General features: G+C 37.7%; 1 protein-coding gene across 2 annotated transcripts in view; it reads right to left on the bottom strand.

Moving 5' to 3' along the window:
* Positions 1-7,363, bottom strand: part of MOGAT2 (monoacylglycerol O-acyltransferase 2) — a 37,332-nt gene extending 29,969 nt beyond the window's left edge. Inside the window, exon 1 of one of the 2 annotated variants that reach the window (XM_003766886.3) lies at positions 7,082-7,363. In XM_003766886.3, the coding sequence (XP_003766934.1) occupies positions 7,082-7,172 (91 nt within the window). In that variant the 5' untranslated portion in view covers positions 7,173-7,363. Of the gene's footprint in view, positions 1-6,617; positions 6,931-7,081 lie in introns of those variants that run through there. The other variant, XM_031961369.1, reaches the window with a different exon arrangement.
* Between the last annotated feature and the right edge of the window lie 7,205 nt (positions 7,364-14,568).

The raw sequence follows: 14,568 nt of genomic DNA on the forward strand, positions 1-14,568 counted from the left end.
TTCCCACATATACTACCCTTTTTTTGAACCAAGTTTGCAACTTGACTCTTCCCTTTGGCTTATCGCTCCCTTCATACTTTACTAAGGATATTGAGGCCATTTGACACGAGTCCCCTTCTTTTCCATTCTCTTCATTTCAAAACATTTTGCCATCCTCCACACCATTTCATGGCCATAGGGCAAGTGGAAAGGATGTTCTGGCTATGGACGAGAAGACCTGAGTGGTTGTAGTTTTTAATGGAGTGTGTTGTATTCCCCTCAAACCTCAGGCTAAGTACCCCCTTGAATGAGGTTGCTCACTGCTGCATCATCCAGGTGTCACCATTTTCTGCTCACCTGTCTGAAATCCACTTAGATCTGTTCTTGTGATGTTGGCTTGATTTTGATAACAAGCACAAATTCCCCAGAACTTGCTTCGACTGTTACCTCATCAGCTGGCCAGGCCTGGGCACAAATTGTGACTCTACAAAGACGTAGTCTCTTGGTTGTTTTTGTGTGTGTATGTGTCTTCCTATATTTATTGCTCTTGAATTTTTTTTATAACCTTTTGTATTCAAGTGGCTCAAGGTTGGAAAACAAATTCGGAAATTTTAAATGTTTTGTTAATTAAAGTATGTGGCTCTAAATCTCTTCGGTACCCTTTCTTACTCTCATTTCCCCCAGTTTCTGACAAGAAGATGCTGCTTCTCCTTACCAAGGTCAGAAACAAGTGCACTTGATTACATCTTTTCCCATCTTCTCTAACAGAATGAATCTTCAATCATCCCACTACCATCTCATCAATCTTCAACTTCTTATCAACAGGTTTCTTCCCTACTCCACAAATATATCCTAAATTGCACCTTCAAAAAAAAAAAAAAATCCTTCAGTGAACTCTACCATCTCCTGAAGCTATCATTCTGTATTTTTCTTCCCTTTTTCAACCCAATTTCTAGAAAAAGATGTGGACAGTTTCTTCACTTACTCTTCTCTCATTGACTCCTCAGCTATCTTTTGCCTTCATCTCTCAATTAAAACTGATCTTTCAAAGTTACCTCTCATCTCATAAATGAGAAATCATCTCATTTTTTCCTCCCTCAGTCTTAATCTGGCTCCATTTGACATGATTGCCTACTCACTTCTGCTAGACACTCTTTCTCCCTGAGCTTTTGTGAAAACACTCTCCTAGTTTGATTGTTACCAGCCTGACTACTCTTTCTATACCTTTCCTGGCTCATTATTCAGAACATGTCTTCTGTGTTAACTAAGGTTCTGTCCTAGTTCTCTTCTCTTCTCCTCAATGTTCCCTATTTTGGTATAGTGCTGACAGGTTAAACTGTCATTTCTTTGCATATATCATATATACACACACATATATACACAAACACACATAAGTCTCCCATTGCATCCAGGCCCATCACCAGTTATCTTGATCTATATCTGGCCATTGGACCCAGATGGCTCTGGAGGGGACGGTGAAGCAGGTGACCTTCTACAGCCCTCCCTCCCTTAAATTCAATTCACTTATGTGTCGCTGCATCACCCACGGTCCTCTTCAAGAATGAAGGATAAACAACAATATTTACACACACATATTTATACACGTGTCCCTCTGTGTGTTCAGTTTTAGTCTGTCTAATGAGTTTCAATTCCACATCATCAGTTGCCCAATGATCATCAAATTAGATGTCCTGATAATATCTCAAACCCAATCTGTCCAAAACCAAACTCATTTTCTTCCTAAACATTCTGTCCCTTCTTTCAAACCTTCCTGTGTCTCTTGAATTCATCACCATTCTTCCCACTTCCCAGGTTAGTAACCTAAGAATTATTCAGGAACTCCTTATTTTCCCTTACTCCATATACCTAATCAGTTGTGACATCTTACCATTTCTACCTTTACAGCATTTCTTTCATCTGACTTGTTTCTTTACTCACATAAATATCATTTCAAGGCCTTTCTTATCTTTTACCTAGATTCTGTCTACAACTTCCTCATTACCTTTCCTTCCTCAAGTCACTCCTATCTCCTTTCTATCTTAATTTGCTGCCAAAGATATTGTCTTTAAGAGCATAAATTAATGTAATTTTCTTACTCAATTAACTACAGTGGCTCCCTACTGCCTCTAAGATAAACTATAAATTCCTCTTTTTGGTTTCTAAAGCCCTACAAAACCTGGCCCCAATCTATCTTCACAATCTCAGTGAATACCACCCATCTTCCTGCCCTTTTGAGATCAGTTAATCTGACCCTCCCCTGCAGTCTCTAAGCCTCTGCACTGGTCTTCCCAAAAGTCAGGAATTTACTTTCTCCTTATAGCCACCTCACAGAGTCTTTAAAATAAATGTCCATTAATTTCATTTTGTTTTTATGCTGTAAAAAATGTTGAAAGTGATGAATATGAGAAACATAGAAAAAGATAGCTTGTTGAACTAACACAAATTAAATTCAGCAGATCCAAGAAAAAACCACACACAATGAACACAAGATCAATAGAAAGATTAGTCAAACACAAAGAAAGTAAATGTGAATGTAACAAAATTACATAGATCCAGAATGGCCTGAATGAAAAATATGAGAGAATATTTGGGATGGGTTGGCTAGAGGTGGGAGACAACAAGTGTTACACATTGAATGTTTTCAGATTTTTTCATTGTGTTGATCAGTTGTGCTGACTTTTTCCTCTTTTTTTTTTTTTTTTTTTTTTTTGGTCTTTAAAAAATGCTATCAATCAATCAGAATGGCTCCTTGAGAAGGGGAGGAAAATTTTTTAAAGAGAGAAGGGGAGAGGGAGAGATACTGGAATGATGTAAAAAAAAAAAAAAAAGACATCAATAAAGTGTTATTTTCAAGACTTTTTAAGTAAAAAAAAAGTCTGAAGCTTCTACTTGAAGTCTTTCTTGATTCCTAATTGCTAGTGCCTTTCTTCCCACATTACTTTTTATTTAACAACTTTGTATTTATTAATTTTCTATTTGTGCTTTACACATGTTTATATGTATATGTTGGACTCCCCTACTAGAATGTTAACTGTAAATTGGAGGAAAGAAAAGGAATAAGCATTTCTATAGTTGTCTACTTTGTGTCTGAAAGGCACTATGCTAGATACTTTATAAATCTTATCTTATGTAGGTCTCACAACAATCTGGGAGATCGTTTCCTCAACTGTGAAATGGAAATAAACAGGGAGCAATTAAGGCAAACAGAAGGTAAGTGACCTGCCTAGGCTCACACAGCTAATGAGTGTCTGAAGTTGGATTTTTACTCAAGTCTTCCTGTTTCTGGGCCTCCATTGAGCTGCCTTATAGAGTAGGAACCATTTTATTCTTTATACTTTATATTGACAAATCATATTGATAGATATTGTTGATTTCTTTCCTTCACAATCTTTTTTGAGTCTAATTAACCAGTTCAACAAGGTACTTTCCTTTATGCTCAAATTCCTTGTCCTTCACCCCTGACTTTGACCATTCACTGTTAAGTCCTACTAATCCACAGCTTGGGTCGCCCCCACCATCTACCTGATTCTATTCTTGTTCCTAAACCTTTGAATGATATTTGATGAAATCATGGGCGCATGAAAATGGGATCCACTACACATTCGCGTTTTCCGACCCCAACTAAGCCCTTATTTCTATAGTTACATCCATCTATGATAGCCTCCCTATTCATTCCTCCACAATATCTGTTCAAAATTTTATCCTGTCTTTTCAAACCCCCTTCCCTTCCTTCTTCTCACCCCATGCAGCATTTACCTGCTCCTATTTTACCTGGAACAAAACTCTCCTTCAGTTTCCTCATCTCCAAAAGGCCATCCTGGCCTGATGTCTTTACCTGACATCCTGATATCAGCATCCAACAAGGTATTTGTAAAGTACTTGGCACAGTGCCTGGCATATACTAGGTGCTTAATATTTCCTCTCTCCTTCCTTCTTTCTCTCCCTCCATCCATCCCTCTTTTCTTCCCTCCCTTCCTCTCTTCTTCTCCTTCCCTTCATCCTTCACTTCTCTTCTTCCTTCCTTCCTTCCCTTCCTTCTTTTTTCCTTCCTTCTCATTATGAGATCCCTCATTTCATCTTCTCAAAACCTCTTGACATCTTTAACTCTCCCCACTTCTACTCCAGGCTCAGAGAATGAGCTAGCCCTTCTTTTTGCCAAGGCTAACCTCTCTACTTGCTCCCACAATCCCTTCTTTCTAATCTTCAGTCTCTCCCTATCTACCAGCTTCTTCTTCATTGCCAATAAATCTTTCAGGTTTCACTATCATTAAACAAGACTTCCTTTGATCTTGTCTTCCTGGTAAACTCTCTTCTCTTATCCTACTTCTCCCTGATAAGCTCTAAGAAAAGCCCACTCTCAGGGTTTCAACCTTCTCAGCCTCCAAATCACTCCTCACCTTACAGATCCACAAACTCACACTGTTAGAATTGGAAGACTTCTTATTTTACTGATGAGGAAATATTTACCGTATTGTTCCAGAGATTGACATATTGTCTAAGGTCACACGGATAAACCTCAGAAGAGTCAAGATTTCAGTTTTCAGACTGTAAATTCAGGGCTCTGTCAACCTAACATCTAGACCCCAGGCAATCCTGAAACATTTCTATAGAGAAATATTTCTGCTTGATTTGACTTCTAGAGTAGAGGTATCAAAAATGAAGTTTATTAAGTAGCTCTCATTTCTATTTGAAATGAATACCACTGTTTTAGAACTTTGGTTCGAATCTCACTTCAGACATTTAATAATGGTATCTCTTGGAAAGTCTAAGCTCTATGCCTCAATTTCCACATACAAGGATTGGACTCAATGACTTTCCAGTTGATTTTATAGATTCAAAGCTCTAAATCTATAATCCTACTCATCAAGAAAATCCAGAGACAAAAGAATAATAGGCTTGGAGTTAGGTGAGGAGCATTTGATTGTTAAGTCTGAAATCAATATTCCAACTTGTCTGGACTCAGGTGGTCCCCGTCCTCTCCCCCATCACTCAAAGGTCTTTCCTATTCACTTCCACTTATTAGGATCTCATTTCCTTCAGGACAACAGATTATGTGCCACACCTACTAGGAAGTCATTCCCAATTCCCAGAGAAGCCAGAGTTCTCTCCCCCTGGAAATTATTGTGTATTTATTTATTTGTTTACATATGTGTCTCCCTCAGTAAAATATAAACACTACAGAACCAAGAGAACATTTTATATAGTATGTGTGATGATTATGTGATGATCAACTGTGTTGCACTTGGCTCTTTTTAACAATGTGGTGATTCAAGGCAATTCTGATAGACTTGGGGTGGAAAATGCCATCCACAGCCAGAGAGAGAACTATGGAGCTTGAACATAGATCAAAGCATTTTTTCTTCCTAGTAGTTTTTCCCTTTTGGTCTGATTTTTCTTGCACAACATGACAAATATGGAAATATGTTTAAAAGAATTGTGCATATTTAACCTAATATATATGTACACATACATACACAAACACATTCTCTCTCTCTATGGGAACACTGCCTGTTTTTCACTTGTCTTTGTATCCCAGAATCTAGCATAGTGTTCTGCTCATATTAATTAGGCCCATAATAAATGTTAGTGGAATTTCATGCAACCCTTTCCTTTCTGAGACAGGCTCCCTTGAGGCCCAGCCATCCCTAGTACCTGGAAGGCACTCCTTCTGACTCCCTCAGGACCCTTCCTTAACTCCCAAGCGGAGGATAGGTATCTTGGCTTATTATATACAAAGCCTCAGATCTCTCTAAGAGAGAGTACTTCCTCTCTTCTCAGCTTTCCCTTGAATACTTTTTTTTGGATATCCCTTTTGCTCCCCACATTTCCTCTACTTAACATAATGCTCACCGTAGTGGAGGCTATACTCCTCTCAGGAAGTCAGCTCTTCCAGGTTACATTGCACAAAGCCAACAGAGGTTGCTTTGTACTAAAATTGTAACACAAAAAGCATGATGTAATGACAGTTTGGTTCATTGTAGATGGTAAATCTTACCATTCAGCAGAGTGCTCGGTACACAATAGGCACTTAATAAATGTTTGTTGAATATTGTTCATTTTGAGGGTATGGATTGAGCCTACAAAATTTTATATATATATGTATATATATACATATATATGTATATATATACATATATATAATTTTGGATATATGGATATATATATCCATATACTTTCTCTTTTAGCCTCACAGAACATGCTTGTGAGGAACACTGGGGAAATACAGGATATCCCCAAAGCTTACAAATCTTAAACCGGCATTGTGACTTTTTAGGCAACCCTGTATCTGTTCTATTTTACAGGAGGAAACTGAAGCTTGCCAAACTTGACATATAAGTGGCAAGTAAGTAGTAGAGTTGGAATGAACCTTTAAAAGCTTCAATCCACTCGTTTAGATGCTGACTGGCAGTCAACATGTTATCTTCTAGCTTTCTGCTCCCAAGACATTGGACAAGCACGCCACTTCTGCCGGCATCCAAAGCATAGATAAAAAATGGTTAACTCCACAGGGGTCAAGAACACACCCTCAGGGCACTGCGGTAAATGGACTTTCCTTTTATCCTCTAGGGCCCTTTCCATTCCCCACCCCTTCATCACCACCACATCCCCGTGGAAAAGGAGATGGGGCTGAGGATTACCTTCCCAGACTGTCTGTCCTCCCCTCCTCTCTTCCATGATCAGGCTGCAAATCCCTTTCCCCTCCGGGCTTCCATTTTTTATCGGTAAAATCTAGCAGTTCAACTATGAAAGGCGGTATGGGAGGGGTTAGGGGCTTTGCCCAAGATCTCCTACGTAGTAAAAGACAGCGCAGGGATTAGAACTCAAATCCTTGCATGCTGAATGGAGTCTCTCACCCCTCCGGCTTTTTCCCTCTCCCCCCTTTTTCCCATCCATCATCAGGACCTTGGGGTAGTAGGGGGAGAGGGAACTAGGCTGAAGGATCCTCAGATTGCTCGTCAGGATTGACCCCTTCTTTGCTCCTCCTCCTCCCTCTCCACTCCCTTTCTTCTCCCGAGGGGCCCTGAAAAAGGAAAGGACAGGGGGACCTTGGAAGATTCCCACAGAAGGACAGTCCCATCCAGGACTACCTTCTTTTCCTTACCCAAGATCAGGAAACTGAAAACCCATTGAACCACAGCTAGAGTCTGCAGCCGCCGCTCCAGCGGCACCGAGAGAGGCGCGAAGGAAATCATCTTGGTCCCTGCGACCTGGCGGTCTCGGCAAGCTGTCCGGGAGGGAGGGGGGAGGGGAACTCCCTTAGGTTGTCCGGCGGGGACTCCGCACTCGCCGAGCAACCTCCGAGACTGGAAGACTCGAGCAATTTGACCTCGCCCAGCCAGGAGCTCATTCCTGGGGGCGGGACTTTGGCTTTCCCAGGGGGCAAGCTGATCAACCTTTGCTTTGGGCTGCGCTCCTGCCCCGCCCCCCATGTGCCTTCAGTTGTCACTCAAATCAAGAAAGGGAGGTGAAAAGACCTCTCAGAACCTTCCAAGGTTGTTTGTCCATCTCAAAAGGGAAATGATTTATCTAAGGTGGCTCATCAATTAAGTCCCACAACGATGTGTTTGACAGCCGGTTTGTTGGAAAACGAAAAGTGAAAGGGAGAGTCATGCTTGACTGTGGAGGTCTTTGAGGGCTGACAATAAGAATTTCTACAATTTTCAGACAGCAATCTGAAACCACAGAATTTTTTTTTTTTTTGTGGACAATACGATTATTATAGTAGTATATTAGAAAGACTGCACTGTTTCCCAATTGATAAATGGTCAAAGGATATGAACAAGCAATTTTCCATAAAGAAATCAAAGCTATTTAGTCATATAAAATATTCTATGTCACTAGTGATTAGAAATATGCAAATTAAAATAACTCTGAGGTTCCATCTCATACCTATCAGACTGACTAAGATCTAAGGAAAATGATGAATGTTGGACGGGATGTGAGAGAACTGGGACACTAATGAATTGTTGGTGGAGCTGTAAACTGATATTCTGAAGAGCAACTTGGAACTATGCCCAAAGGGTTATTAAGTTGTGTGTTTCCTTTGACCCAGCAATATCACTACTAGGTCTGTATCCCAAAGAAGGCTAGAAGGACCTATTGGTACAAAAATATTTATAGTAGGTCTTTTTGTGGTGGCAAAGAATTGGAAAATTAGAGGATGTCTATCATTTCAGGAATGGAACAAATTGTATATAATTGTAATGGAATACTTTTATGCTATAAGAAATGAAGAGCAGGATCATTTCAGAAAACCTGGAAAGACTTACCTAAACTGATGCAAAGTGAAGTAAGCAGAATCAGGAGAACATTGTACATAACAGCAGTATTGTACAATGACCAACTGTGAATGACTTAGTTATGTTCAGCAATACAATCCATGATAATTCCAAAGGACTGATGAAGAAAAATGCTCTATCCACCTCCAGAAAAAGAAGTGATGGAGTCTGAGTGCAGATCAAAGCTTACTAATTTTTTCTTTTTTAATGTTTTCTTTCTGTCTGTTTTCTTTCATAACATGACTAATATGGAAATATGTTTATATATGATTGCATGGGTATAATCTGTATAATATCAAGCTGCTTACTGGCTCAGGAAGAAGGAAAGGGAGAAAGGGAGAGAATCTGGAACTCAAAATAAAAAAAAAACAAATTTTAAAAATTGTTTTTACATGCAATTAAAAATTAAATATTAAAAAACTCATCTGGCAACAGTTTATAGAATGGACTGAAGAGGAAAAACATAGAAGGTAGGAAGACCAGTTAGGTCTCTTAGTTGTGCATCTTAACAAATAATAGGTGAAAGCTGAAACTATTTTCTTCTGTATTTGGCACTCTTCTAAATCTTCCAAAGTTTTTCAGGGCTTCTGATTTTTTTGTTTTGCTTGAAGAAGTTGCTTTAGAGTTCAGTCATCAAAGAGACAAAATCTATGGTGCAGATGAACAACATTGGACCAAATGAGCTAGGGTTTGGTTATAACTCACAATCAATGGGCAGCAAGAACAATTCCCATTACTTAGATGTATATGTGACCAGGAAAATAGAGATAAAAATGATAATAGAGATGTCAATACATGGCACAGAGCAGGAATTTAAGAATTCCTGATTGAAAGTGAAAACAAAATCACCAGAATACCTCCTCAGATTTTTTCCGATTGTCACTTCCCAAACATTTTAATTATCTAGTGATTGGAAGCTTTCTTGATGAATTTGTCATTTTCACAGCCAATTTCCATGTAGGAAGGTCAGTTCAATTTCAGAGATAGGAGATGTCTTATTCCATGAGGAATGAGATATTGTTATATTACTCATAGAAACTACTTCAACAGCCCAATTGGGCTGGCTCTCAGAGTTTCGGGGGAAATGATGTTTAATGAGACTGGTAAAGTAGCTTAAAATAGAATCATATAACATTTCAAGAGGTAAACAGAAGTTTCTCCTAGGGGATAAACTGTAGCAGCTGATGCTACAGTGGCTAGAGAAATGGGCCTGGAGCCAGGAAGAGCTGAATTCTCCTCTAGCTCAGATACTTAGTAGCTTTATGACTGCACAAATCATTTAGTCTCAGTTTTCCTCTCTGTAAAACGGAGGTGCTAATAGCACCTACCTTTCAGGTTTGGTATGAGAATCAAATGAGATAATAATTGTAAGGTGCTAGCACAGAGTAAGCATTTAAGTTCAGTATCTTTCTCCCTAAACTAGGAGTATGCTGGAACCAGTTAGGAGATAGCAAATAGTTCATTTTTTCAGGGTAAGCATTTACACTTTAAACATTAGCAAATACTACAAACCAGTGCTAAATTTATTGACAGATTAGTCAGTCACTTAAGACTTTAAAAATGGAAAGTGAAAAGATTAACCACACAGATTCAATTTAAAAGTGTATCATGAATACATGTCCAACCTCAGTGTGGTGAAACGTTTACCAGCACAGCCATTTCCCAAACTCTGTCTCCTTCCAAACTTAACCTATTTCTGTTGAAGGCATGCCCATCACTTCAGTCTCCCAGGTTGGTAAATTCAGCATTATCCCAGATTCTCACCCCTCCTCCCTCCATGTAGCTAATCAGTTGCCAGAAATTGCCGTTTCTGTTGCCCAATGTGTCTCACAGCTGCCGCCTCCCCTTCACTTGTCATTACCACCTTAGTTGGAGTCTTCAACACCTTTTATTTGGATTATTTCAGTAGTCTCCTAATTGTAGTCCTTGCCTCAAATCTCTTTGTTTCCTGTCTGTCCTACAAATATTGCCAATTTTCCTTAAGGGCAGATTTCACTACAGATCTGACTTCCTTTCTTAAACAAACCTGGTGGCTTCTTATTGCCTTTAGTAATAATAATAATAGCAGCTGGTAGTTTATATTGCCTCTCAGTCTCCTTGTATCATTATCATTTCTCACATGAAGGGATTTATTCTGCTGGTCAGAATTAGATCCCCAGCACCCACTAACAGGTGGCTCCCATAACACTTCCCCACTGGAATAATCTCTGAAATTTGGGGTTGTTTCATTTTTTAATATTTATTCTATCCCTAGTGCCTGGTATGTAGTAGGTGCTTAATACCTGTTGCTCAATTGTCTTTAGCAGCGTATTCTGGTACAAGCTATGTTGAGGCTTATCTCTATAGAATGACTGAGAAAGCTATGTAAATTTGTTTTATGTCTTGGGATAGGGCACTGTAATAAGCCTTATATAGTGCCTACTAATGTGTTAAACATTAGACTAAGAGCTTTACAAATGTTATTTCTATTTGGTCCTCATAACCTGAAAAATGAATGCTATATTATCCTGATTTCATAGTTGAAGAAACTGAGTCAAACAAGATAAATGATTTGCCTAGGACCACACAACTACTAAATGCCTAAAGACTGATTTGAACTCACTCCTTCCTAACTCTAGGCCTCCTCTGGATATGGAGATGCCTACCATAGTATCCATTAGGGAATTCACAGATATAGTGAGAACATGGAGACCAAGCTTGTGATATGTTTAGTCCTGGCAAATATCTCTGGAGTAGCAGCATTGAGGGCAATCAAATCCAGCCTACTCAAAGTAATAATATCTTATATTCACATAGTGCTTTAAAATTTTCAAAGTGCTTTACAAATATTTTCTCACTTTATCCTCTCAACAACCTTGAAAGATAAATGCCATTATTATCCCCATTTTATAGAAGAGATAAATGACTTGTCCAGGGTCACATAGATAGTGTCTTAGGTCTCCCTGACTCTAGATCTAGTATTCTATCCACTGTGCCATCTACCTAAAAAATACTTCATTTTTTAAAATGGCAATAATTAGCACTTACAGAACACTTTAAGGTTTTCAAAACTCTTTAAAAATATTTTTTCGATGGCAGAATAAGGTGGGAAGGAGGGATAAAAAGAGGGAAACCACATCCCACAAAGAGGCTAAGGAAACTTATCATATCTGAGGGAATTTAGAGAGGGGGAGGAACATTGTGTGAATCTTACTCTCATCAGAGTTGGCTCAAAGAAAAAATAATTGACATTTGTTTTAGAGAAAATTCTCTCGCCTCATTAAAAACGGGGGAGAGGAAAAGGGAAAAGAAAAAGAGTAATAAGGGAAGGAAGGGGGAAAGACTCAAAGGGGGGGAGGGAGGGATTATAAAGAGGATAAGTATCGTGATACAAGAGGGGTACATAAGTTTAAAAGGGGGAAAGAGGGTTGGGGGAGGCAAGAATAAGTAAAGCACAATCTGGGGTTATTAGGATGGCAGGAAATACAGATTTAGTAATTCTAACCGTAAATGTGAATGGGATGAACTCCCCCATAAAGAGGAGGCAGATAGCAGACTGGATCAAAAGTCAGAACCCTACAATATGTTGTTTACAAGAAACACATTTAAAGCAGGGGGATACATATAGAGTAAAGGTAAAAGGCTGGAGCAAAATCTATTATGCTTCAGGTGAAGTCAAAAAAGCAGGGGTAGCCATCCTTATCTCAGATCAAGCAAAAGTAAAAATTGATCTAATTAAAAGAGATAAGGAAGGAAACTACATCCTGCTAAAGGGTAGCATAAACAACGAAGCAATATCAATATTAAACATATATGCACCAAGTGGTATGGCACTCAACTTCCTAAAGGAGAAGTTAAGAGAGTTGCAAGAAGAAATAGACAACAAAACTGTAATAGTAGGAGATCTCAACCTTGCACTCTCAGAATTAGACAAATCAAACCACAAAACAAATAAGAAAGAAATTAAAGAAGTAAATAGAATATTAGAAAAATTAGGTATGTTGGATCTTTGGAGAAAATTGAATGGAGATAGAAGGGAATATACTTTCTTCTCAGCAGTTCATGGAACCTATTCAAAAATTGACCATATATTAGGACATAAAGACCTCAAAATTAAATGCAAGAAAGCAGAAATAGTAAATGCTTTCTTTTCAGATCATGATGCAATAAAAACTACATTCAACAAAAAGTTAGGGGGAAATAGACCAAAAAGTAATTGGAAACTAAACAATCTCATCTTAAAGAATGATTGGGTGAAGCAGCAAATTATAGATACAATTAATAATTTCACTCAAGATAATGACAATGATGAGACATCATACCAAAATTTGTGGGATGCAGCCAAAGCGGTAATAAGAGGGAATTTTATATCCTTAGAGGCTTACTTGAATAAAACAGAGAAAGAAAAGATTAATGAATTGGGCTTGCAACTAAAAAAACTAAAAAAAGACCAAATTAAAAACCCCCAATCAAATACTAAATTGGAAATTCTAAAATTAAAAGGAGAAATTAAAAATATTGAAAGTAAAAAAACTATTGAACTAATTAATAAAACTAAGAGTTGGTTCTATGAAAAAGCCAATAAAATAGATAAGCCTTTGGTAAATCTGATTAGAAAAAGGAGGGAGGAAAATGAAATTAGTAGTCTTAAAAATGAAAAGGGAGAACTTTCCACCAATGAAGAGGAAATTAGAGAAATAATAAGGAGTTATTTTGCTCAACTTTATGCCAATAAATTTGATAACCTAAGTGAAATGGATGACTACCTCCAAAAATATAGACTTCCCAGACTAACAGAGGAGGAAGTAAATTGCTTGAATAGTCCCATTTCAGAAAAAGAAATAGAACAGGCAATTAAACAACTCCCTAAGAAAAAATCCCCAGGACCAGATGGATTTACATGTGAATTTTACCAAACATTTAAAGAACAATTGGCCCCAATGCTATATAAATTATTTGATAAAATAGGGAATGAAGGAGTCCTACCAAATTCCTTCTATGACACAGACATGGTACTGATACCTAAACCAGGTAGGCTGAAAACAGAGAAAGAAAATTATAGACCAATCTCCCTAATGAATATTGATGCTAAAATCTTAAATAAGATATTAGCAAAAAGACTACAGAAAATCATCTCCAAGATAATACACTATGATCAAGTAGGATTTATACCAGGAATGCAGGGCTGGTTCAATATTAGGAAAACTATCAATATAATTGGCCATGTTAATAACCAAATTAACAAAAACCATATGATCATCTCAATAGATGCAGAAAAAGCATTTGATAAAATCCAACATCCATTCCTATTAAAAACACTTGAGAGTATAGGAATAAATGGACTTTTCCTTAAAATAATCAGCAGCATCTATTTAAAACCATCAGTAAGCATCATATGTAATGGAGACAAACTGCAACCATTCCCAATAAGATCTGGAGTGAAACAAGGTTGCCCACTATCACCGTTACTATTTAATATTGTATTAGAAACGCTAGCTATAGCAATAAGAGCTGAGAAAGAGATTAAAGGAATAAGAATAGGCAATGAGGAAGCCAAATTATCACTCTTTGCCGATGACATGATGGTATACTTAGAGAACCCCAGAGATTCTGCTAAAAAGTTATTAGAAATAATCCACAACTTTAGCAAAGTTGCTGGTTATAAAATAAACCCACATAAGTCATCAGCATTCTTATATATCACTAACAAAATCCAACAGTCAGAGTTACAAAGAGAAATTCCATTTAAAGTAACTACTGATAATATAAAATATTTAGGAATCTATCTGCCAAGGGAAAATCAGAAACTTTATGAGCAAAATTACAGACCACTTTTCACACAAATTAAGTCTGATCTAACCAATTGGAAAAATATTAAATGCTCTTGGATAGGGCGAGCAAATATAATAAAGATGACAATATTACCTAAACTAATCTATTTATTTAGCGCTATACCAATCAGACTCCCAAAAAACTATTTTAATGACCTAGAAAAAATAACAACAAAGTTCATATGGAAAAACAAAAGGTCAAGAATTTCAAGGGAATTAATGAAAAAAAAATCAAATGAAGGTGGCTTAGCTGTACCAGATCTAAAATTATATTATAGAGCAGCAGTTACCAAAACTATTTGGTATTGGCTAAGGAATAGATTAGTTGATCAGTGGAATAGATTAGGTTCAAGGGATAAAACAGTCAACAAATATAGCAACCTAGTCTTTGACAAACCCAAAGATCCCAGCTTTTGGGATAAGAACTTACTGTTTGATAAAAATTGCTGGGAAAATTGGAAACTAATATGGCAGAAACTAGGCATTGATCCATACTTAAC

Source organism: Sarcophilus harrisii, chromosome 3, assembly GCF_902635505.1.
Source record: "Sarcophilus harrisii chromosome 3, mSarHar1.11, whole genome shotgun sequence".
NCBI classification, from domain to species: domain Eukaryota; kingdom Metazoa; phylum Chordata; class Mammalia; order Dasyuromorphia; family Dasyuridae; genus Sarcophilus; species Sarcophilus harrisii.